Source organism: Wyeomyia smithii, chromosome 3 (assembly GCF_029784165.1).
Source record: "Wyeomyia smithii strain HCP4-BCI-WySm-NY-G18 chromosome 3, ASM2978416v1, whole genome shotgun sequence".
NCBI lineage: Eukaryota > Metazoa > Arthropoda > Insecta > Diptera > Culicidae > Wyeomyia > Wyeomyia smithii.
Genome location: NC_073696.1, coordinates 210,357,842 through 210,382,556, shown reverse-complemented (window position 1 = coordinate 210,382,556; position 24,715 = coordinate 210,357,842). Strand labels below are relative to the sequence as shown.

At 36.9% G+C, this 24,715-nt stretch overlaps 1 protein-coding gene across 3 annotated transcripts in view; it reads left to right on the top strand.

Annotated features, from left to right (window-relative positions):
• The first annotated feature begins 3,911 nt into the window (after positions 1-3,911).
• The window catches only part of LOC129727827 (protein crumbs), a 111,800-nt gene continuing 90,996 nt past the window's right edge, over positions 3,912-24,715 (top strand). For 2 of the 3 annotated variants that reach the window (XM_055686040.1, XM_055686038.1), the window contains exon 1: positions 3,912-4,366. In XM_055686040.1, the coding sequence (XP_055542015.1) occupies positions 4,318-4,366 (49 nt within the window). In that variant the 5' untranslated portion in view covers positions 3,912-4,317. The remainder of the gene's footprint in view (positions 4,367-24,715) is intronic. The other variant, XM_055686039.1, reaches the window with a different exon arrangement.

Sequence of the window (24,715 nt, the reverse complement as noted above, 5' to 3'; positions counted from 1 at the left end):
AAAGAGGACACCACTCTCATCGGTAAGCAGACGGCTCCAGTTTGTCTTTTCAAAAATTTCGGAGAGGACAGAGAGGCATAATCACCAGTAAAGTTGATTCTTGATATTGTTTGTGTATGCTGTATTCCGCACAACACTTTTTTATTGAGAGTAAGTGGCATGCCTATCATTTATCAGTGCTTGTGTGTATGATTATATTCTCCCTTTCACATATACTGCTTTAATATACCAGACCTAGTTCCTCCTGCCAAGTATCACCAATTATAAATCCCCGAAGAGATTTCAACTGTATGCCCCTCTGGCCATTTTTGTTATATAAGGACCTCATTTTGTAAAGAGAAAGTCATCGATTTGTTGTATCATTCAACACGGAGGAAGGGTAAGTGGAGAGCCTGATCTCATTGTGGCCTATAGCATCCTTCCCAACAACTCCTATCCCTACCTCCCCGTGGTACTTGCCGGGATACGAGCAACCAAGCGAAGATCATGGTAACTAACCCGTGATGAAGCCTCAGTCGTATGCTAACAGAGGACTGAAAATGAGGATTAAAGGCCGTTTCTTCAGCATCATCAACGTGCACTGGCGACGGAAAGGAATCGCTCTTTACGCAGTTGAAAGCAATATGCGACTGCTGCTTGTTATCAGAGACAGAAAACCTAGGTCGGTAGGAAAGTGACCGCTAAAAGGGCCTTACAGCCCACACAGCGAGACAAACGACAACGGCCAATGATGCATTAGCTGTTTCTGGTATTTATTTTTCAGTTGTGAAAATGGCGTCGAAGCAAGAGAGACAGCGCATCAAAAATCCAACTTACTCGCCCGTCAAGTTGGCAAATTTGTCAAATGTGGCCAAATCAACCGCCACCAATGTAATAAAAGTGATTGGAAAAGGTTTGTCAATTGCCAGGAAGACAAATTCGGGGGGAAATCGAAATCCGAAAACCGCAAAAACGACGAAAAGAGTAACCAACGGTTTCAAGCGGAATTCTAACCTTTCCATCCGAGATGTTTCAAGCAAGCTTGGAGTGTCGTCTGTGAATCAAGCTGAATAACAAGCCGAACAAAGTGACCAAGAAGGCTATACAAAACTTGATGGAAGGAGTCCAGAGAAAGATCCGACAATTCGATTCGCTTAAAAGGAAGCTTGAGACAATAATTTTCCTTTATTCTGTACAAATTGAACTTGACAAAGAAACATGATTTGATTTCTAATAAAAAAAATTACCGCATTCTAGGCATGTTTGTTTGACCAATTTTTTACCGTTAAACCCCTTAAAGCAACTGTTTCGGGCTAATGATACGCACAAATTTTATGAAATGATGAACCAATAAAAAACTCCCGGATATATGCATGGACGTTGAGGGAGACCTGATCAAAAGCAAGCGCGATGTGGTCGACAAGTAAAAGGAGGAGGCGAGAGGTAATTAACCTTCGAGTGTCTACATACGATAGCAGAGTCCCGGTTCCCAATATCCTGATCGAACTCGAAATTTGATTTCCAAAGAACAATACAGCACTGTATTTATAAACATGGCAAAAAAGCACCAGCAACAGCACTTCATTGACTAAATTCCAAAATTTAGGAAGAAGAAAGACTACCGGAGAAATGGAAGACAGGAGTTGTATGCTCTATCCTAAAACAAGACGTGACAGCTGGTTTCTTATTTTTCTTTTCGTAACGGCCGTCATCCCCGTTGAAACTTTTTTGAACGTTCCACACCGTTGATGCCAGAATGATTATTTTTAACAACTTTTGCAGGTCAATGAAAATAAAACAAATTCAAAATGTAATATATATAGGCGAATAATACTCGATTTTTATTATATGTCCAATAAAGCATACTTCTACTATCAATTTTTTTCTTCCTAAGTTTCTTGGTACCCCCTGACTTCAACCGTAATAGTAAAAAACGATTAATCAATACATTTTTAAAGTTAGAACAGTGAAATACATTACTCGGTAATATCATGTAGGTACCTTACATACTTTTGCAACATCATTTATGAACAATTATAATACCTAAATTATGACTCTCCAGCAACACTGCTTTACAGTGAAAAGTAACCTCGTTGTATTTTCTACGTGACGATTGCCTTATCGGATTCAGCCAAACTTTTCCTTTTTAGAGTGATTTTATATTAGTTTTCACTAAAATAAAAACAGGTTCGAAAAACCACTATTTCACAACGTGCATATAAAACGGACCGGCTGTGCTGGTAAGACAGACCTATGAAAGACTATAGCAAATTTCTTTTCTATACGAGACGACGCGCTGCGCAAAAACACACGTGTTTAAGGGTTACCGTCGGCTGCGCCGATGGAATCATTCACATCATTTACATGTAGTATATTGACAGCTTTTAACAATGTTTTTAATGATGATTTTTGTTTCAAATGAGAGTTAATTACTTTAGGTATCATATCGCATGCTAAGAATACTGAAAAAAGAATAATAAATGGTGCTATTGTCGTTTTCTCAGACTGCCCATTTTGCTGACACAACAACTGACCGTCTTGCCCAAGAGGCAAACATTTTTTTGGATCGCTGTGATTTCCAAAAAAATAATATTTTCACTAAACTATCTTCACCCACGTGTCTCAAATATATTTTCTGAAGTTTTATTGAAGCAGAAGCTTAAATTCGACACGGCCAAAACTACATCACATTGCTCTGCTGTTGAGGGTGAGCTTATTTTGATTCTTTCTCAAATCACTAACTATTGTTTAAATCTACATAATATCTCGAAACTCTCAGGATCCTGTTGGTATGTAACTGGCATAACTGATTTATGTTAATTTCAATGGTTTATATAGAAATGAGCAACGGTCCATCTTGCTCGCCCTGTCCGTGTTGCCAGTTGTTCCCCTATGTGTTAACTAAAACTATTACTGATCAAAATATCAGAAACTATTCTTTGTATTTGAAATGTGTAATTTACAAAAAAAAAAAAAGAATTTCAAAAATGTACAAAACATTCTGAGAAATGTTAAAAGTTTCTAAATGTCATTATTTTCGAATGCTATTTTTCGGAAATTTAATTAAAAGTTTACACTCCTATTTAAAAATAAAATTTGTTCTTCAATGTATACTTTTTCGAACATGAAAATGATTTTCTAAATCAAAGATTTTGAGATACAATCTCCAAGGTGTGTATCTATTAAATAATATTGATTATTATAAAAAAGGTGGTCCAACTACCTATTGAAGAGCCAAACATATACAAAGTTTCATCAGAATCAGACATATTTGTTAAAGTTTTCAATAATTTCTTCAAGAGTATTTGTTAATTCCTAATGTCCCTAATGTGTAGATCTCTGAAATTTGAATATCCGTGCAATTTTTTTGTTCAGTTCAATAAATAAAAGTTCCCTAGATCCCTAGAAGGTTTACACACGGCATGTACCTAATTCAAATTAATAAACTTATTTTACTGAATCATTTTCTGCACTATTATATGACATTGTGAACTCACTGTTTTTATCTAGATAAAAAACAGGGGCGTTTAAGCTACAGTAGAGCTCTCAACTAGCGGTTCAACTTGGAAACGATCTACTAAATTAAGAAGTTAAATCTTGCGTTACCGCAGAAAAGTCTGCTTAAATTAAATTAGACCTCTTATGTCCTGTGACGTAAAATTACATTCAGACAGTAAATCCCTAATTTTCATTGATCAAATCGAATTGTTTACACACCACACCTGACCGACACCGTCTGTCGTGCGGAGCCTTCACTGTAGTTTCCACCTGTAACCAACACAACGAACGAACCACCCACCGGTGTTAGTTCTGTAGCGTGGCTCGTTCTCAGGTGCCCGAGTGCCCACCAAAACAACAAACCGCTCTACTCTACCCATTGATCGTTGGCTTGACCACTACCTATTCAGAGCCTTCGTCAGTTGAGTTTGAACTTTCGGTGCGTGCGGTTCGGATTCTTGTTGCGCTGCGGTCAGGTTCAATCGGATTATGTTTGTAAGTGCCTTCACCATCATGCTATCCCGTTCGCTCTGCCGGTCGTGATTGTGTTCCCGTGTGAGAACAACGGCGAAAGGTGTATTTAGTGTCTGCCGTTTTTTTCTTCTTTCTTTTCTTCACTATATGTGTTATAGAGTGAGTGTTTTGGCTCAGTGTTTGAGATTGTAAGAAGAAAAGCGAGCTGGAAAGTTCACGCAGGCAGGTTCTTCAGCGACCAGTCCGCCGTAACCGTACCAGGCCAAAACGGCAAATATAATTAGTGTGTTCTCTGTGTTCAGTGTTTTTGTGACCCAACCCCAGAAGCCTAAATGAAGAGTTTATAGCGGTTGAAAAGCATCCAAAATGCGATTTAATATATTCCTTGCTCCGACGATTGGAGTGCTCGTACTAGGTAAGTCGTGATGACGATGTCGATCGGAGTGGCCAACAAACAACTAACAAAAGGTGGCCGTTTGTATGGATAGCATTTCGTCGTTCGTCAAACACACAAAGTGAGTCATAAATTGGAATTCAACTGCTGAACTGCCGTCGTTGTCGTCGTCGTTGCTGCTGTGGCTTGGAAGCAGATTTTCAGAGGAACTCGGTGGGGTAGTTGTACGATCCCGCGCGCTGCACGGTGGGCCTGACCAGCCTGCTGAGTCCGCTAGGTTGTGGCATGTATGTATGAATATCTTGAACAACACACCCTGGCGCTCGGCGATGCAAATGTTCTGTCGGCGTAACGGTGGTTGCCATGTGGAATCACCGTGTGTGTTCCATTTTGGAATACGTATCTAGATTGCGGCAGTGCATAAAATTTTCTCCGTCATCAGGTGGATGCTACTCTGCATTAAGGTGCTCTAATTAACCGGTACATTCGTGGGAAGCTCTAATGCGTTGTGTACCCATATGTTCCATGTGTTGTGAATTTAGTTTACTGGAAATATGGAATGTTTTTTTTTAGAAGTTGTGCTACTGATGATTTCGGGTGTACCTTAAGCATTTACATATTTGCTTTGAGTTGTTTAGCTGTTCATGTTTGAACATAAGTATGTTTCTTATGGGCCATGCTTAGACCAGGATTTAGGACAAAATTAAATTGATTTTTAGGACAAAATTAACTTGATATCAACAACATCGGATTGAACGGCAAGTTTCTACCTCTCATATATGCTAGAACCTTGCCGTTGAGTTCGAACAGAAAAATCTGCAGCCAAATTCAATCCGTCGCGCATTTTCAACGCAGTAGCCCGGCAAAGAAAGTTGACAAACCTGTGTGCAATTTTGCTAATGTGAATATTTTTAAAATTATATCGCGTTTAGTTTGTGAAAAAAATGGCTTCGAATTTTTTGAAACAGTATGGCCATAAAAGTGAGGACGAGAATGGCGACGAGGCAGATGTCTCGTGCACCTCGATCAAACCATTGCGGAAGCGTGAGGCTCAAGCTCTTGAAACACGAAGAAATCCGGGGGGATGCTGTTTGAGGTGTTTACTATTACTAGAAACTGTTTCCCGATTTTGGTCAAAATGGCATATTAGACAATTTTTCAATTATGGACAGTTCAATGGAGCTTACCTTATTGATCAACTCTAGAAGTCGTCTCCATTCAATTCATTCCGTGGCTGCAGCTCGTCCGTGGAGCCCCGCAGGTCGTCTTCCACTTGATTGACACCAAATTAGAAATAACTGGCGATTTTATTTCTATACGACTTTGACGTCGAACTACGTCTTTGTTTTCTATACTGAGATGCATTCTGTAAAATGGGGAATGAAACTGGCAAATGTACCATCAGAATTCAAACGTTAATAACAGCATAACCACATGATGGATAACAATAACCAATATATTGTTGAATAGATAACATGTTGGACAATTTTGTAATACCCTTGTTATCATTATTATTTCATTGCTACGCGGTGAAAATGGATAAAAAATTTTAAAGACATTTGTGCGAACAAAGAACCAATCACATGCGAGCATTCCTAGCACAGACGACGTGAATGGACACCAACCATTCCGTGATATTCTCTGTATCAATTCGCCCTGACGGAATTGAATTATCTCCTTCACGCACATTGAACTGTCCGCAAGCGAATTTTAGGGAGAATTACCAAAATGGTTGCTATCACATTCACCCTTGAAGAAATTCCTATCCTCTGCACTCATAGAGTAAACAAGTTGAAGGTGGCAAAAATGACAGAACTTCCCCAGTCCCAACAGGTCAAGTAACATTTGCTTCCATGAACTTAGACTAAATTGATTTCTCGAAGGTTTCGAAAAGTTTGAAACAAACCTTGGTCTTAAACAAATTCTAAACCTGCTGTTAGCTCGTAATAAAAACTGATGTCTTGAAAGAAAACATGCAACAATACCGTACAATATTTGTGCAGCAGAGCACCGCAGGTCTCTCGTCTATGATTGCAGCGGTACACTTCTATTCGCATTGCAGCGGTACTTTTCGTATTGCAGCGGCAATATTTTTTGTAATTTTTTCTTTTCTTTTCCTTTCAACGGTACACTTATATTCGTACATTTCTATTTATATGCTATCGAGGCAATGCTGCTGCTGATGGTGATTGAAAGTTTACCCATGAATATGATTACTGTAAATTATTCAGCAAGTATTGAATATTTTTGCAACGGTTTTAAGTAATAAGTTATTTTTATTTCAGTTTATCTTCGAAATTCAGTAAATAATCGTGACCGGCATAATATCGAAAGAATAAATCCATAGATATACAAATTTATAAAAGGGTAAGAACGAATGCTTGCGAATTTTTGGTCCATTTACAAAGATTTTTTTAGAAACTTTTTGTACATTTCAACATTGCTAGATGATGTTTCTTTTTAACTTTACAAATAATATACGTATATCGTCTTCGTAATACAGCGAATGTAATTGTTGGCACATAGAAAAAACTTATCGAGCATGAAACAAAAATTAATCTTTTTAAACTTTAACTTCTTTGTAATTGTTGATAGCTACGATTTTTTGCTAGAGCAAAATTATCAACATTGTTTAACATATCATTTTATATTTGCCTATTAGTGAACCTTTGTAAAGGCTTCAATGTTTTTTTCATATAATATAATTCATACAAAACCATTCATTTTGATAACGTAAGCATTACTGGGTTTTGTTTTTTTATAAAATAGAGTTATTTCTGATTTAAACGCATTACGAGAAATTCTTGGTGCTTCTTCAACATCAACGACACGCTTGTGTCTTGTGAAATAAATGTTGTTACACAAAAAAAACACTACAGGCACAATGTTGCCAAGTGTAAACGAAATTCTCTCGAGTGTTAAATGTATTTCTAAAAAAAAATAAGGGGAGGCTGAGAATAACAATACGTAAGTCACTGAACAAACGATTCAGTCTGCGGATTCTGAACCCGTGTAATAAAAAATCTCTTAAAATACATGTCACCATTTCATACTACCCTAGGGCTGTATACCTTGTAGTATATTTATTCAGATTTCGAAATTACGGCGATTTTTACGCGGATTTCTCAGAGAAGTCGTTTTTTACGTGGCATGTTTCAATCTTTTTGCAATATCAATTCGTTTGCCAAATACCCATGTACAGGTCGGACTCGATTATCCGGAATTTTATTTTTTTTTTGTGTTCGTTTTTGATTTTTAATCCGAAATCTTTCTTTTGCCATCCCTTCTGGCATATTTGGTACCATTTGTGTCACTTCCGGCATGTTTGGGAAATGTTCAAATTGTGTGAAAATAATCAATGTTCAATTTATTTTATTTTTTTTTTTCACAAGATTTACCCCTTTGCGCTTCAGAAATAATTTTTGGTTACGCCACTGCATCATAAACGTCAAATGAAAAATAGGAATATTTATTTTATGTTCGTTAATAGCAAATTTGAATATTTTTTCTGCGAGTCGATTATCCGGAATTATCAGGAATGATTTTTTTTATGTTCCGGATAATCGAGTCCGACCTGTATTCACTGATTTGGCCTAACTTTTTTATATTTATTTTCTGGATTTTCAGCTTGATTCGCAGGCAGAAATAACACTGCTATAGATTCTTTCTCGAAAGTATGTAGCCGAAATGATTTGAAACCTTTAGCAAATAAAGCTTTTTTACGAGGATTTCAGAATTGAAGACTTTTTACTTTTTTTTTCGGAAGTTTCGTGGTTTTTTACGCGCTGCGTATTCTCCGCGTGAAAAAGACTTTAGTGTATTTTATGTTTGCCCAAAAAGACGACAAACAAATGAGTAAGACATATATTTTATGAAAAAAATCAATGACTTTCACTAGAGATGAGATGCTTACGATGTCAGCATTGCAAATTTTTTGTCTCAAAAAGCCCTAAAAGTCGTTCAGGGACAGTATAGATTCACATCTGACCTTAAATAAAAAAGGTGTTTTTTCAATCTAAATAGGTTATTTTCAACGATAGAGAAAATCTTTTTTCTACAAGTTTTCTCAAAATTAACTACAATATTGTAGAGCATCTATAAAGATGAAGAAGTTAGACACTCGATTTAATAGAAAATTTGGGTCACCCTGATTTTTGATAGTTTTTAAATTAGTGATTCATCATTAATATCAACTTCGAAGAATAAATTTTTTCGCTAATATATTGCTTTCGAGTTAGATTCAAATTTTCCCCTAAAATCGGTTTCTGGACGATTGTGCACTGGTCAACACAGGTTTGTTCTAGAGCTCAAACTGTGAATATACGAAAAATTATACCTTTTTGACCATTTCTGTGAACACAAAATGATTACTCGCCGGGTTCGTCGCTTCTGCGTTTGCCTACGGAAAACATCGTTTAAGTCTGTAGATTTTACGCACTTTTGATTGAAAATTCACAGCAATGATTGGAAAGCTATTAATTTTCCAGTTTGAGTAATCCATGCTATTGGAAAGGTACTAACCATGCGTTTCAAACGCATTTGAGTGTCCCCATGTCAATATATGATTTATGATCCACGGATACATATATTAATTTTATCGAAATTTGTTCACCATCGAGTGTATGAAAACATGTCAAATACAATAACGTTAGAATCCTTGCTCTGCTAGAACATGAAAAATATTTCGGTTATGTTTATCGTGAGAACGATCAGTTGACCATTTCAGTTCTTTTTGTTAAAAAAGTATTTTCGTTATGTTTTTAATCGTATTCACTCATATATGAATTTTATTGCCTGACAATCATTTTGCTTTAGGAATCCCCCTATTTTAACCCACCGTGCTATCGCACATTATTCGTAGCGTTCGTCCGAGTACACACTCGATCGGCAGTAGTTGTCAACTTCAAAACTTTACTCATTTCGCGTCATCGTTGTTCGTTTGCTCGCTCGCTCGTATTCGCATTCGCATCTACCTTTTTTCCAACACCTAGAAAGCCTACGGTTACCGCTTGCCGACAGAAACAGAACGGTGCGGGATAACATTTTCCGTTTGGCCTGAAAAGAGACATGAATCAGATCCGTAGCGTAGCATAGAGCAGCGCAGCCGAAGAGAATGGAATGGGTTGCAGAAACATGCGAACGTCAAACATCAAACAATAATAAGCGCGCTTATACAGATATAAGTATACGACGTTCAGCGATCATGTGTTTTCCAAGTGTGAGTGTGAATTTTTCTCTCGATACTGAGCTATTCATCGAGACTGATGATGTGAGTGTTAATGATCTTCATTGACTGCGAATTCCTATTACAACCAAATGAAAACTGTTTGGGACCGAAAAAGGGTGGTTAACAACCGAGGAGGATGAGGGGTTTGTAGCAAATTACCGTCTAATGTGTATCTAACTAGATAATGGGAAAAATTCGCGGAAAGTGAAAAAAAAAGAAAATTTATTGTGCATGATCAAGCAGGGCTACACATAACGAGGTTTGGATGTATGTGTCAAAATAAAGTACCCGACCACAGGAGTGATTTGGAAACTCGATGTGACGAGAAACTCCTAACATGTTGAAGGTAAAAGGAAGATAAAAAGCCGTAAACAACCGAGAAAGGTAGTCTGCCGAAGAAAGAAACACCTAAAGGTAATAAAAATGCTAATACACGATCGTGAGAGAGTCGCTGCAAACTTCAAAAGAACTTCGAGAGGAAATCGGTTGAGAGTTAACCAGGAATGTTCAAACTATTCAGCAGTTCTCACTAGGAGCCCTACGGACACTCAAACGGCATAATGCGTATACGAGTAGAATTGGATGATGATCGAAGGAGTGGCCATAAAATTCCACCGTAGGGCCCGACTCGACCGTTCCGATATAAGTGAGACACAGCGGAAAAGAAGGTCATCCAATAACCGTCAGCGCTTTTTTAGTACGATGATGATGATAATAATGATGATGGTGTGCCTCTCTCTCTGCCGTTCGTCACATAAAAACAGGAATCAGGAAGCGAGAGGAGGAATCAAAAGATTTCAACGAAGGAACGTGTGGATGCGTGTGCTTTGTCCAGGTGTAGTTTGCTTGACCCCACTCGGGATAAAATGTCTCACGATGGTTTGATAGTTTTGAACACGATTTTTAACTCTAAAAGCTTCTTACAAATTTGTTTGAATTCTTTAGTGAGGGTAAAAACTTGCACATAGGGTAAATGACCCAATAGTGGAGGAGCTAAGCACGAGCTATGCATGTTTAGCCATGTTTTGGCTAAGAAAAACGAATCTAGCTGGTCCGTTTCACTATTTTCTGTTGAAATGGGTTCTATTTGATAATTTTGCACCTTAAAATTGTTTTTGAACCCGCTTTGAGGGTTTAAATTAACTAAAATATGTTGCACGCTTTTGTTCCAATAGTTGCGGTAGAGTTCCTATAGTTGTGAATGGGTGTTCCTGTAGTTGCGGTATATAAAACATTCGTGTTTGTGTGGTTAAATGAAGGTATTTGCCTCGCTTGAAGTGGTTTTTGATTGTTTTACTATTTATCATATTGTTTTTAATAGGTTGACAAGTCGGTTTGCAAGTAAATACAAAAATGCACGAAGTTAACTAAGAGACGGATTTTGCGCCAATTTGGTCAGATGTTGGCAAAATTCAGTAAGGGTATGTAGGTTTTTTTAAAATAAAACAAATTTTGCATACTTTTTATAAAATGTCTTTAGACTAACATTTGAAAAGGGCTGAAATTGGCTGAAGAGGAAGACCAATGGCGCTCATTTTGAAATATTCAGAAGAATTTTCTTTTTCACAAATGGTGACTTCTCAACACTGGAAGTTAGAGTCTATTACCTCGGCTTCGTACCATGTTTGCGCCTACATTTTCGACGTTAGTGTTTACTAAAAGAGCGACTGAAGCTGTGAAAGGCTCGTTAAAAGAATTACAAGACCAAAAGCAGTGGGTAAGCTTCGATTAAGAGGTCATACATAAATAATATAGCATTTTAGGGGTGAGAGCGATAGCTTTTGTGGCCGATCATGTATGAAGTATCGGTAAACACACGGTGGCAGGGAAAGGTGAGGTTCAAAAATTGAACAGTAATAAGTTACATCATTTAGGTATGTCCCCTAGTACCTGCTTGTCCCTAATATATACAAGTAGTCCCACCTACATATGTTCTGATAAACGTAAATCAGAATTGCGAAACATACCGCAACTATAAGAGCATAGTGTATCCTGTGATCCAATAGTGGAGGAAGTAATTTATAAATAATATGAGCATCTATTAACGAACTTCACCTGTGAAACAGTTTCCATAATAAACTATTATCTGGGAAAATAATTATATGAGTAATAATCGTACTAAAACCACACACATAACTTAAAACCTTCGTGGACAAAATAAGAAAATGGGTAGTGAGTGGTGCCTTCCGGGTAAGTTTCTGAAAAATACAATATTCTTCAGTAATTTGGATATTTTCAGTATATATTGTTGTAGTAACATATGTACTTATGTTTAATCTATCATTTCTTCAACATGTAGCATAAGCAATTCGGTTCTAATTAGTTTAAACGATGAATTTCAAAAGCGATGCCGCAACTATTGGTGCTACCACAACTATTGGATCATCTACCCTACATCTACTGTAATGCGGCTCATGTTTCACCTGCTGTTGTTTGATAAAATTTCGAAGATGCCTGCGGTATGAGATAACATCTTATAGCACAGATGCTTGATCCAGTAGCACGTGCCTTAGTAGCAGGTGACTCGCGGTATTTCGACTTTCCTCTGTTCTTCTGTTGATTAAAGGATCACTTCGGTACCTATTAATAATCTTTCGACAGCAGCAGATGCTGACGCTTTACATAACAGGAGCCAACCAATAAATCATACGGCTATGTTCTGGGTTCTAGGCAGTCGTACAGTATGTCTATGATACTGTGCATATGAAGGTGACACACAATAAGTGAAAGGCGATTTTTTTTAATTAATGTTTTGTGATGAATTATTTACTAATATTTATTGAGAATTTTTATTTTGTGTTCTGCCACAAACGGTGACATATCAACACTATTACATATTTTTCAAGCTTTATTTCATTAAAAGATTGTAGTTGTTTCCGCAGTTACGTGAATATAATTGTAGGAAAATTGTTAACCTACTTGTCAAGAAAAAAAGGAATTTAATATTAAACCTTAATCTAAACTTACACCTATTTTACTGACTATAAAGTGAGCTAATCGTTGTAATTGAGAATTGCAACGATTTTTTGTCGGAACTTATTGATAATTTGGTTTGACATATTTTCTAATGTTTCCACATTAGTAAGCCTGTGTAGTTCGCTTCAATATCATTTAGAGAAGTTTGTTCTGAATCCTTTGAAGCATATTCTTTCTGGTTGTACAACAACTTGTCCAGATGGGGACTGCATATAACATTGCTGGTCTAAATATTTGTTTGTAAATTAACAGATTATTGAGACAAAGTCTAGAATTTCTGTTGATAAGAGGATAAACATTTTATATATTTAATGCACTTTGTTTCGATATTCTCAATGTGCTCGTTGAAGGTAAGATTTGTATCATAAATTAGCCCTAAATATTTAATTTGGTCAGACCAATTTAAGATTGCACCGTTCATCTTAACAACATGATTATTGGTGGGTTTAAGAAAAGAAGATCTTGGTTTATGGGAAAAATAATTAATTGTGTTTTTGATGCATTAGGAGAAATCTTCCATTTCGGCAAATATAGGGGAACTGCTCCATTATTCATCTCAGCCCGTATATTCATCTCATTCAACATGTAAACACAATTGAAAACAGGAAAAAACGCATATTTTCTTCTTAAACCAATCTGCTAATCCATGGAATCGAAAACTCATTTATTCCAATCACCTACCTCAGAAAACAAAATCCGCGCATTGTTTTGTACGGCTTCAACGGGACTCGTTCAGCAGCCAACCAAAGTTTTTCTCATCACTAGCGGACCATTTTTTGTTTTAATCACTAAACAAAATCACTCACTACACTAAGAATACTTTAATCTTTGAAACGTTCACCTCAAATTTCCAAAAACCAGCTTGAATTAGCAAAAATATATGAGATGAATTTCTACAATTCCTAAATTTCAACTGTATGTATTTTCATCTGTTTTCACTGCCTTGGAGAAAATAAAAAGTTGTCAAATCGGTTTCTGTTAATACGAACAAATCATACTGAAAATGTTGAATAATTCCGACATAATTGACATAAATGGACAGCACGGCAGTGGTTACCTAGGTTACCATATTTGCACGTAAACAACTACAGCGGATATCTAGGTAACCTACTACGACGGGCTGCGGTTACGTTCACTCATGATAATGTGATTCATTCATGATTAACAGTGCATTGCAGTGTGATGAATATGGGGGCCTCGTGAGATGAATAATTGAGCAGTGATTTAAATTTTGAAATGGATATGGAAGCGTTCTGCAAAATGGTTTGTTTTACAAAATTCAGGATAAATCTAGCTAAGTTTACTAAATATACAATACTAAACGATTCTATAAGAGCACGTAAGCGTATTTTGTTTATTTGTTCAATGATTTCATGAAAATTTGTTGTTTAATCCGTGCATTCTTCGTGAATATTGGCTTAATGAGATGAATAATGGAGCAGTTCCCCTGTCTAGACTTTTTTGTAGCCTACTGCATATGACACGAAGGATTTTTCCTTTTTACGGAAATGCTTGTATCGTCACACAACAGAGCTTTCTCACATTCTGGTGGTAAATCAGGAAGATCAGAAGTAAGAATATTAAATAAGACTGGGCCCAAGATACTTCCTTGAGGTACACCAGCTCTAACAGGCAATCTATCAGATTTACTATTTAAATAGTTAACCTGAAGAGTGCGGTCTGTCAAGTAACTTTGTATCATTTTTTTGATGTAAAGAGGAAAACGGAAATTGGACATTTTTGCTATCAATCCTTTATGCCAAACACTGTCGAATGCTATTTCTATGTCTAGAAGAGCAGCTCCAGTGGAATAACCTTCAGATTTATTAGTACGAATCATATTAGATACTCTAAGTAACTGATGAGTAGTCGAATGCCCATGGCGAAATCCAAACTGCTCATTTGAAATAATTGAATTTTCATTGATATGTGTCATCATTCTATTAAGAATCATTCTTTCAAATAGTTTTCTTATAGAATAGAGTAAACTATTGGACGATAACTTGATGCTTCAGCTGGATTTCTTTCAGGTTTTAAAATTGGAGTGACTTTGACATTTTTCCATTTTGAAGGAAAATATGCTAGTTCAAAGCATCTGTTAAAAATTCTCACCAAGAAATTTAAAGAGCTTTCGGGAAGTCTTTTGGGGAGGATATAAAAAATCCCATCATCTCCTGGTGCTTTCCTGTTTTTAAAGTTCTTGATAATAGTTCGTATTTCGTTCAAGTTTGTTCCTAGTACTTCTTCAGGAAGAAATTCTTGAGTGGTGATCTGATCATACTTTTGTGATACTTCATTTTCAATAGGACTCATTAGTTCAAATTGAAATTATGAACACTCTCAAACTGCTGAGCAAGTTTTTGAGCTTTTTGTTCATTCGTAAGAAATGTGTTGTCACCATCTTTGAGGACTGGAATGGGCTTTGAAGGTTTCTTAAGAACCTTCGAAAGCTTCCAGAAAGGTTTGGAATATGGTTTTAGTTGTTCAACTTCTCTCATGAAATTTTCAATTCGCAAGAGAGTGAATCTATGTTTAATTTTCGTTTGTAAATCTTTAAAAACAACTTTCAAAGCAGGATCACGTGTTCTTCGATATTGACGTCTCCGTATGTTCTTCAAACGTATAAGAAGTTGAAGCTCATTGTCAGTGGTGGGCACCGCTAACCGAAAATTTAGCGACGCTAATCGCTAAGTCGCTAACCGGAAAATTTAGCTCGATAATCGCTAAACGCTAAACCCACATTAGCGGAACTTTCGCTAATCGCTAACTTATTAATATGTAAATAGTCATATCGCTATATTTATTGCTCATGTTTTGTAAGATTTGGACCACTTTGATCTGTTTTGGTTAAATAAACGAAAACAATTACTTTTTAAAGCTATTTACAGTAAGAGGTTCACGAAACGGTATTCATATTTGATTTTGTAAAAACAAGAATAACAAAAGTTATTTAGCTTGCATTAAAAATAGATACTCTTAGGAATGTTTTCATGAAAATTCAATTATTATCTGAATCGAAAAAATAGAACCAAAGTTGTCATAATTTCAAGCGCATTGCAATTCATCAAAGTTCTTGGTGTGCCAAAAATTCAATCTAGACCTTGTGCTTGTTTTTCAAAATGCTCCTGTGCCTTGTACGCAACTGGAACTCCATTCTAGGGTAAAAAAAACTGACAAGAACCATCAGAAATTCACAGTTTTTCTAAATATTTCTATTGTCGCTTCTCCACAAAATTTACCGAATTAGCGATTAGCGTTTCGAAGGCCAAAATTTTAGCGCCGCTAACAGTTTCGCTAACCAGGTCAAAAATTAGTGAAATCGCTAAATCGCTAACTGAATTTTAGCGTCCCTAATTAGCGAATTAGCGAATTAGCGGAATGGTGCCCACCACTGCTCATTGTCAATGATTGGTGTATTAAATTTCACTCTAGCCTTAGGAACTAATAAGTTTCGGGCATTGAGTATTAAACTGCACAAATCATCCAATTCTCCGTCGATGTCAGCACTGTTTTGTAAAACAATATCACAATTGAAGCTTTCTTCGATCGTGGTACGATATCGATCCCAATTGGCCTTGTGATAATAGTGACTGGCGAATGTTTTCTTCCGAGCATGCATCTCAATTTAGACACCAATCTTCTAGGTTGGTGAAAGCATCCTCAAAATAGAATGACAATCCAAAATTCCGTTAGAAAGTCGATGGATTATACTATGTTGTTTAGTTAGTAATTAATGCTTTTTAAATTATATTAAGCATACAGCATACAGGATTGTTGGTGACTATTGTTATTGGGTAACTTTCAAATCACACGCTTATCTAAAACTTGAACATGACGAAAATGTTATTTGCTTCGCCGCGACCAGAAAAGCTCCCGATGATGTCATTGGAGTATAGATAAATAAGAAGCCGCGTTAGAGCGCTAACCGGTAATTAGCATATAGAAAACCACCGGCTCAAACAATCGTTCCTATAAAATTCTCAATTGAACAAACAAACACTATTGAACTAAACACAAAAACACTTTTCTTTAAATTGCTCCCCATATGGCATGAACACTTTGCCAAGGTAAGCGTTCCATATTTCACAAATAAAGATAACGGTCGATCTTATCTCTCTCCCTCGATTGTAGCTTCCGATAAGTCAGTTCCGATAGGAATAGAAAGTGAACTCTGTCCATGGATAACATATTCAAGTACGTTAGCGCAATATCACTGTTTGTTTATAGGAGAAATGTAATCAAATAGGTGGTGCTCTCTAGCATCTCTGTGTACTGTTAGTTACAGATTGCGCACTACTCAAATGGAAGTCACAAAATTTTAATTTATCTAAAAATAGAACAAAAATTAAATTATTTTGGTTAGTTATAAAATTGTACAGTAATGAAAAATTCCATTTCAATCCAACTTATTATAGAAAATCATGAAAGTTATTTTTCAGTGTACTTTTCAGAGAAAAATCAACTTTCTACAACCTTAATTCAAGTCAAATACCTTAAATCGAATTCATATAATTTAAGTTGTGATTTTTCATACTTTTTTTAAGGCTTTTTCTCGGCTGACTCAAAATTGATGATTCACAAAAACAAAAAGTAAATATGCAAAGCTGTTTAATTAGACAACCCACAAAGTTAGATTGGATTTCGCGAAGGTTCTCCTATAAAAGGAGTGATATACGTCATTTAAATCTCATCATAAGCATGACTCACTCCTTCTTTAACTCCCAATTGATGTACGATCGAAGAGAATGTAAATAAATCCTAAAATAGCATGTTGTGATGTGCGCTATGAAAGATGCAGTAGGGTAAATGACCCAATAGTGGAGGAGCTAAGCACAAGTTATGCATGTTTAGCCATGTTTTGGCTAAGAAAAACGAATCTAGCTGGTCCGTTTCACTATTTTCTGATGAAATGGGTTCTATTTGATAATTTTGCACCTTAAAATTGACTTTGAACCCGCTTTGAGGGTTTAAATTAACTAAAATAAGTTGCACGCTTTTATTCCAATAGTTGCGGTAGAGTTCCTATAGTTGTGTATGGGTGTTCCTGTAGTTGCGGTATATAAAACATTCGTGTTTGCTTGGTTAAATGAAGGTATTTGCCTCGCTTGAAGTGGTTTTTGATTGTTTTACTATTTATCATATTGTTTTTAATAGGTTGACAAGTCGGTTTGCAAGTAAATACAAAAATGCACGAAGTTAACTAAGAGACGGATTTTGCGCCAATTTGGTCATATGTTGGCAAAATTCAGTGAGGGTATGTAGGTTTTATTAAAATAAAACAAATTTTGCATACTTTTTATAAAATGTCTTTAGACTAACATTTGAAAAAGGGCTGAAATTGGCTAAAGAGAAAGACCAATGGCGCTCATTTTGAAATATTCAGAAGAATTTTTTTTTTCACAAATGGTGACTTCTCAACCCTGGAAGTTAGAGTCTATTACCTCTGCTTCGTACCATGTTTGCGTTTACATTTTTGATGTTAGTGTTTACTAAAAGAGCGACTGAAGCTGTGAAAGGCTCGTTAAAAGAATTACAAGACCAAAAGCAGTGGGTAAGCATCGATTAAGAGGTCATAAATGCATAAAACAGCATTTTAGGGGTGAGAGCGATAGCTTTTGTGGCCGATCATGTATGAAGTATCGGTAAATACACGGTGGCAGGGGAAGGTGGGGTTCAAAAATTGAATAGTAATAAGTTACATCATTTAGGTATGTCCCCTAGTACCTGCTTGTCCCTAATATACACAAGTAGTCCCACATACATATGTTCTGATAAACGTAAATCAGAATTGCGAAACATACCGCAAGTATAAGAGCATAATGTGTCTTGTGATCCAATAGTGGAGGAAGTAATTTATAAGTAATATGATCATCTATTAACGAACTTCACCTGTGCAACAGTTTCCATAATAAACTGTTATCTGGGAAAATAATTATATGAGTAATAATCGTACTAAAACCACACACATATCTTAAAACAATCGTGGACAAAATAAGAAAATAGGTAGTGAGTGGTGCCTTCCGGGTAAGTTTCTGAAAAATACAGTATTCTTCAGTAATTTGGATATTTTCAGTATATATTGTTGTAGTAACATATGTACTTATGTTTAATCTAATATTTCTTCAACATGTAGCAATTCGGTTTAACATTCAGCAATTCGGTTCTAATTAGTTTAAACGATGAATTTGAAAGCGATGCCGCAACTATTGGTGCTACCACAACTATTGGATCATCTACCCTAGTATACAGACTGAGTGAAATGTCTAACCACAGAACGAAACACAGATCAGTGCGAGGTGATGACTGGATTGCCCACTGGACTTTCCGCTTGCTCTGTGGGTTTAACTAATGCCTCGAATATATTTTCCATGATGTGACCGTTTTGTAGGTTCCTTTATGCCACCCAGCTTCAGACGAATATTGTTCTCTGTTCAAATTTGATGGAACACTTCTTAGTTCAATTATCACAAAAGATACCCCACCTGCAGTGTGATTTCGATTTTCTTCAAAAGTGAGAATATTTTTACGATTCAAAACCACCAACTGGTAGAAAAATGTTTATATTCTGCGTGAAAGTAAAATCAACACCGTTTTGGGAGTGCTTCGCCTTGAGGAACCAAATTCACGTACCTCATTGAACAATCACCGCATCGCATCGAAGCACTGCGCTTTCGAACGACGATGCGATGGAAGTGCTTGAAGCTGTGAGAAAAAATACCGCCAGAGTAAACATTCTCATTCGTTCAAGTCGGAAAAAAAACTTACAAAACAACAACACCCCAGCACGGTATGCAAATTTTCTTCAAAAGCATCACTAGACGCTGTACCACTCGAAAGATGGACGGCTAAGATTCGAACATGTTCCTCTCCTTGGTAGTTTGGTCTTTCGTTAGTTAGGAATTTCCACCAAAAAAAAACAACAGCAACGCTTTAAGAGGCAAATCGTCTGAAATCGACCGTGAATGTTGCAGCTGACGAGTCAAGATGATGGTTAGATGGATGGCAAAAAGTAAAGATAATAGAAAACGAACACTTCTTCACCAACAATAGCCCCACAAACAAACTGTAGCAAATACTGTTTTGCACACGGAGTAAAGTTGAAGGAAAAATTCAACTTATACCTACACTCGAAACGCCAGTCACGAACCGATTGGAGTCGGAAAATGAGCATCGTGAGACTTGATTTTTTTTGTTCCGGATCAGCATACGTTTTCTGCTGATCGCAGCAAATCTCGACAACTTCCATGAGAAAAGTTCACCAAAAAGTCAAAACAACATGCACTACCCGTTTGAGCTGAATTTCATGTAGGACGTGCGAAAACTGTTTTATGTAACAATCCCAAAATGATTGGTTATTCTGCACCAAGGTACAACTGACCGCATGCGGTTTAGATTATTACAGAGGTGAAGGTGCTTTCGCTTTTCATTTTCATTGAAGCCTATTAAAACAATTAGCAACCAACAGACGGAAATTGAGTTCTTTGTAACTCTAGATCAGATAGATTGCGACTGAAACTATACTCGCATCAATCCAATATTTCATGGTTTAGCGAACCTCATTCACGGATGGCCGTCCGTTGTTTTTTTAATTTGCTGATGTAACATACATTGGGCAACAAGAAACGTTTTGGTCCGCTAATTCCGAGGCAGTCAAAGTGGTTGCACGGTTTATTTACACTAGTTTTCCTTTTTCGCGTTTGCGATCGATTGATATAAATATTTTTTCACATGCTTTATACGGTGCGTTAATTAAAAAAAAACTAGTTGTAATCGAAAAATCGATCGTGTGTTGGGGTGCTATTGAAGCAAAAAACATGTAATTGTCATTGAGAGGCTATTTCAGACCATATTTAATGTTTTTTTTGCTTCAGATATGACAGCTGTAGTTTCAAAGTTCTAGTCTAATTACTAAAGTTAGTAATAACAGATTTTGGCAAAAAACAAGGGCATTCTCGCAATCATTCTTGTTGTAATGATCCGAGCTCCGTTGGTAATAAATGCGACATTTACTGAATATGATCTCGAAAATAATCACAGAAAGCTGGTCGACAATAACGTTTTTTATCGTTTTTGTTGACTATATAGAACAAATTTACAACAATATAGTAATAGGCACTAACCCTTATGAAGTGATTGATATGACTTGTAAAAGTGGCAACTTTTTTGATTTAAAATCGAAGAAGACACACAGACGTCTTTTACACATCTTTTTTACGTAATTTGTGGAATTAACGCGGATGATTTTTATTTATGGTTTCTCATTTTTAAATCGCTTATTCACATAAGTTTCCGATACAATTGGCAAATATTCGTCGATTTCATCGGACCTTTCTAGGTTTTACCAGGATTATTTTTATTCCAATTACATTACCTTACCAATCAGACGAGAGCCGTGTTGGTTCGTGCTGTATCACGAATTTGTCGCCATGTTACTCGGTTTTGGGCTGTGTTTCGCCAGTTCCCCAGTCGTCTCATCATCCGCAAGTCTCCTTCGATCTGGTCTAGCCATCGTGCACGATGCGCCCCTCTATTTCTGGTGCCGGTAGGGTTGCTGAAGAGAAGTGATTTCACAGGGTTGTCGTCCGGCATCCTTACGACGTGACCAGCCCACCGCAACCTATTGACTTTCGCCAGGTGTGTAATGGGATTCTCTCCAGGCAGCGCGTGCAGTTCGTGGTTCATGCGCCGTCGCCATTCTCCGTCGTTCGTCTGTACTCCGCCATTTTTTTAATCAACGCGTGTTGGGAACCAAGTACATATTGAGTAAAGATTAAGTCAAAAAAAGCTTTTTGCCTTTCGCGGTTTTTCGAATAAACGCAGTTGTTTACGAGGTATTCATCCTCCGCGTAAAAAAACTTAACTGTAAAAAAAATGTCATACATTTCTCCATCCTGAACTTTTACAGCTTTTCGATTTAGAATGTCTATCCAAATCTTTTGAAATCATTAGAATACAAACAATTGTGTCGAAAAGTGTTGGAATTGAATTTTTTTCAATACGATATTCTTCAATAAAAAATTTATCTTTTATTTGTCAACCTTGCACTTTTTACTAAAAATTTCTTTTTAGCTTTTGGTTACCTTGATAAAAAATCACAAAGGTTGTGTGCAAAGCCACGACCGCAAAATTGACGTAGAACTACATACAGCTGTTTGTTACAATGAGCGTTGCAAAGCGAGCAAGAAGCAAAACTTTGTTCCTGATTACTTCTTGAGAACGATACGTATGCTACGCTTCTCAAGCCTTTTGCACACACGCTTTCGAGATACTTTTTATTCTTCATGCATTCCCCTAAGTAGCAGCAAGCACGCACCGACACGCCAAAACTTTTTTGGATTGCTACTCAGCGACTGTAAAAGAGTACGCGAGTTCCTGCTTGCGAGTAGGAGTGCAAGATTAAAATTGCTCGACTAGAAGGAGTGCTTGAAAAACTGTGCACGAAAACGAAAATGCTTTCTTCATCTACCCGGTTTTGCTTCATGCACCGACAGCCGACTGTGGGGCCAAGAATATGCAAATTATCGCAACGTGTAGGATATCGGACTGCTTTGGTAAGTTTTTTACCGCAGTCCACTGCAAAACCAGCCGAAGTAGTCCGATACCCTATTATTTTTTTGTCCCTCTGCGACCATCGCAAAGCATCTTGAAACAATTGTCTTCGGCTGGTTATTCTCGCGAGTAGGGGAGTAGGTACACATTAGTACACAAGAGGAGAGTAGACGGGAGTTCATACTCCCCTACTGATCTCGGAAGCGAATGCGAGCAAGAAAGAAAGCAAAAAAGAACGAGAAATAGCTTGAATGGAGAATTCTCCAGTGTGTGATAGCGGCAGCAACGAGAACCTCACATAAGTTGCATGTTGCTTACGAGTGACACTGACAACACTGGTTACAATACTACACTGTGGTCGCTTTTTACGCGGGTTGTTTTTATGCGTTTTTTTGAACGGGATATTTTTACAATAACGCGGATTGTTTTTACTCGATTCGGAAGATGGTTTGTACGCGGTATCAAATAAATGCGGTACAACCAACCGCGTAAAATGCGATCCCAGTGTACACGCAAAAGTTGAACGGTGCTAAACCACATCAAAATTGTGCGGAATTAGTACAACTGATGATTAAAATTGAAACCTGCACAACGAATGTGTTCTGGACAAGACAAATTGATGATCCAGCGTATTTTAAATGTATTACGTTCCTCCAAACTACTACACTTATAAAGTATCAACTGGTTGTTAGCAGGCTGGTATCGTTGAAGAGTGCAGCCAGCGATCAATACTGATAAGATGGATACCCATGTAACAAAACTGGTTTTATGAAAGTTTTATAGCGCTGGTTTGGGTTTATTAAGCGTTATAAAACTTTGATAAAACCAATATTGTTACTAGGGTACTGACTAAATGAATGAAAATATGACCTGATCGATGCACCTTCATGAATCCGGTCATTTGAAAACATCGTTGAATCATTAACAATTAAAAAGACATTAGATTTGTTGAAAACATTTAGCATTTCACTATGACTCTGATTTTATTCTTATGCATTCTGTTTAACGTAACGCAGCAGCGTCACCTAATTCTATGGAAACAAAAACATTGCTGATTGCTGTTAAAAATGGCCCATCATTAATATGCGCCCCAAAACTGATCGTTCATCCAAAACCGGAGTTCACCGAAACATCCAGATTTTTGTGTGTATGATACACATTCTAATTTCGATTTCTGTCTATGTACAATGTACAATGTACAATGTTCATTGTACAACTGTTGTGTTATGCATTTCACATATTCTTCAGAGCAATCATTTCGCGGACACATTGGTTGATTAAAGCTTGAACTTTTGCGTGAATCAAGTGGCAACTAGGGTTGATTTACGGCCTATCGGAAATTGCCAGTTTTGATTTGCGGCTTCCAGGCATCCGCCCGGTTCCGGAAATATCCATATTCAGCAGTGTCAGGCCATTTTTGGTTATTTTCCAGAAATCGGAAGTCAACAACTAGAATTTGAAAGTGGCCGTAAATCGACGTGAGATACCATTTTGAATCTTTCCAGTGTCACCTTTTTTTTTCCAGAGTAATTTTATTAGTGTTGGATGAAAGTTATTGTTATTGATCATTTTCAAACGCAACAGCAATGCAAGTAATGTTACAAACAACCTTACGTAGTTTTACGTCAGCTTGCGGTCGTGGCTTTGCACACAACCCCTCTGTTTTTTTTCAGAGTTTATGTTTTTCTCAGAAAGACAAAATTATTATCTACAACTTTGCCAAATACGTCATACCAATCAAACGAACCGTTTTGGCTCTAAAAATATTTGTAATCATCAATACGTTTTCTATGTAGCATTTTTACATACCATCTCAAAAACAAGTCATGATTGAAAAAACAAATAGCACAAAATGGTATCTTTGCGACATCTATGTAAGGTTTCACTCAAATCAAAAATGACAAGTAAAAAAAATGAAACTGAGACTTTTTAAGGAGATTCCATCAGCATGCTGCTACCGCCCAAAGACAGCTTTTTACTAGAAGAAGTGCCGCTGCCACTACCGCTGCTGATACACGCTAAAACTACTACTGCTATCCGCTGCTACTTAATAAGAAGCATCCTAATCGCCATCTACTAGTAAATTGATTGATTCGCGCAGACACAGGCTCTTGAATATCCCAAAGAGTGCATGCCCAATGTACAAGGTATATAGTTCTGTCGACCGTGCTTGGGAAAGCAAGCATTAAGTGACCAATTAAAGGTCGATTTCTGCGATTCAACAAAGCTAGACAATTTTCAATAGTATAATTCGAATAATCAAATTACAATTTTCTTAATTTGGGCGGATGCATAGAGAATTTTTTATTCGATTGCTGCAAGAATGAAGGAAATTCATTGAAAAATAACCGATTTAATAGTATTTGAAATTGGACATACCATACCTTACCAACCAGTCTCAAGCCATGGTGAAATTGGACAAATTTTTCACTTTTTCCATTTTTAGATTTTCATTTTTCACCCCTATGTAACCGAACTTCCTGTAAGACGTAGTATTAACTCTTCAATAAGGTATTTAGGGCGGGGGCCTAGCGTGGTTGGTAACGTCTCCGCCAATCACGCTCGTCGTCGGGTTCAAATCCCAACGCCGACATAGGTGTCGATGGTTGTGGGGTGGC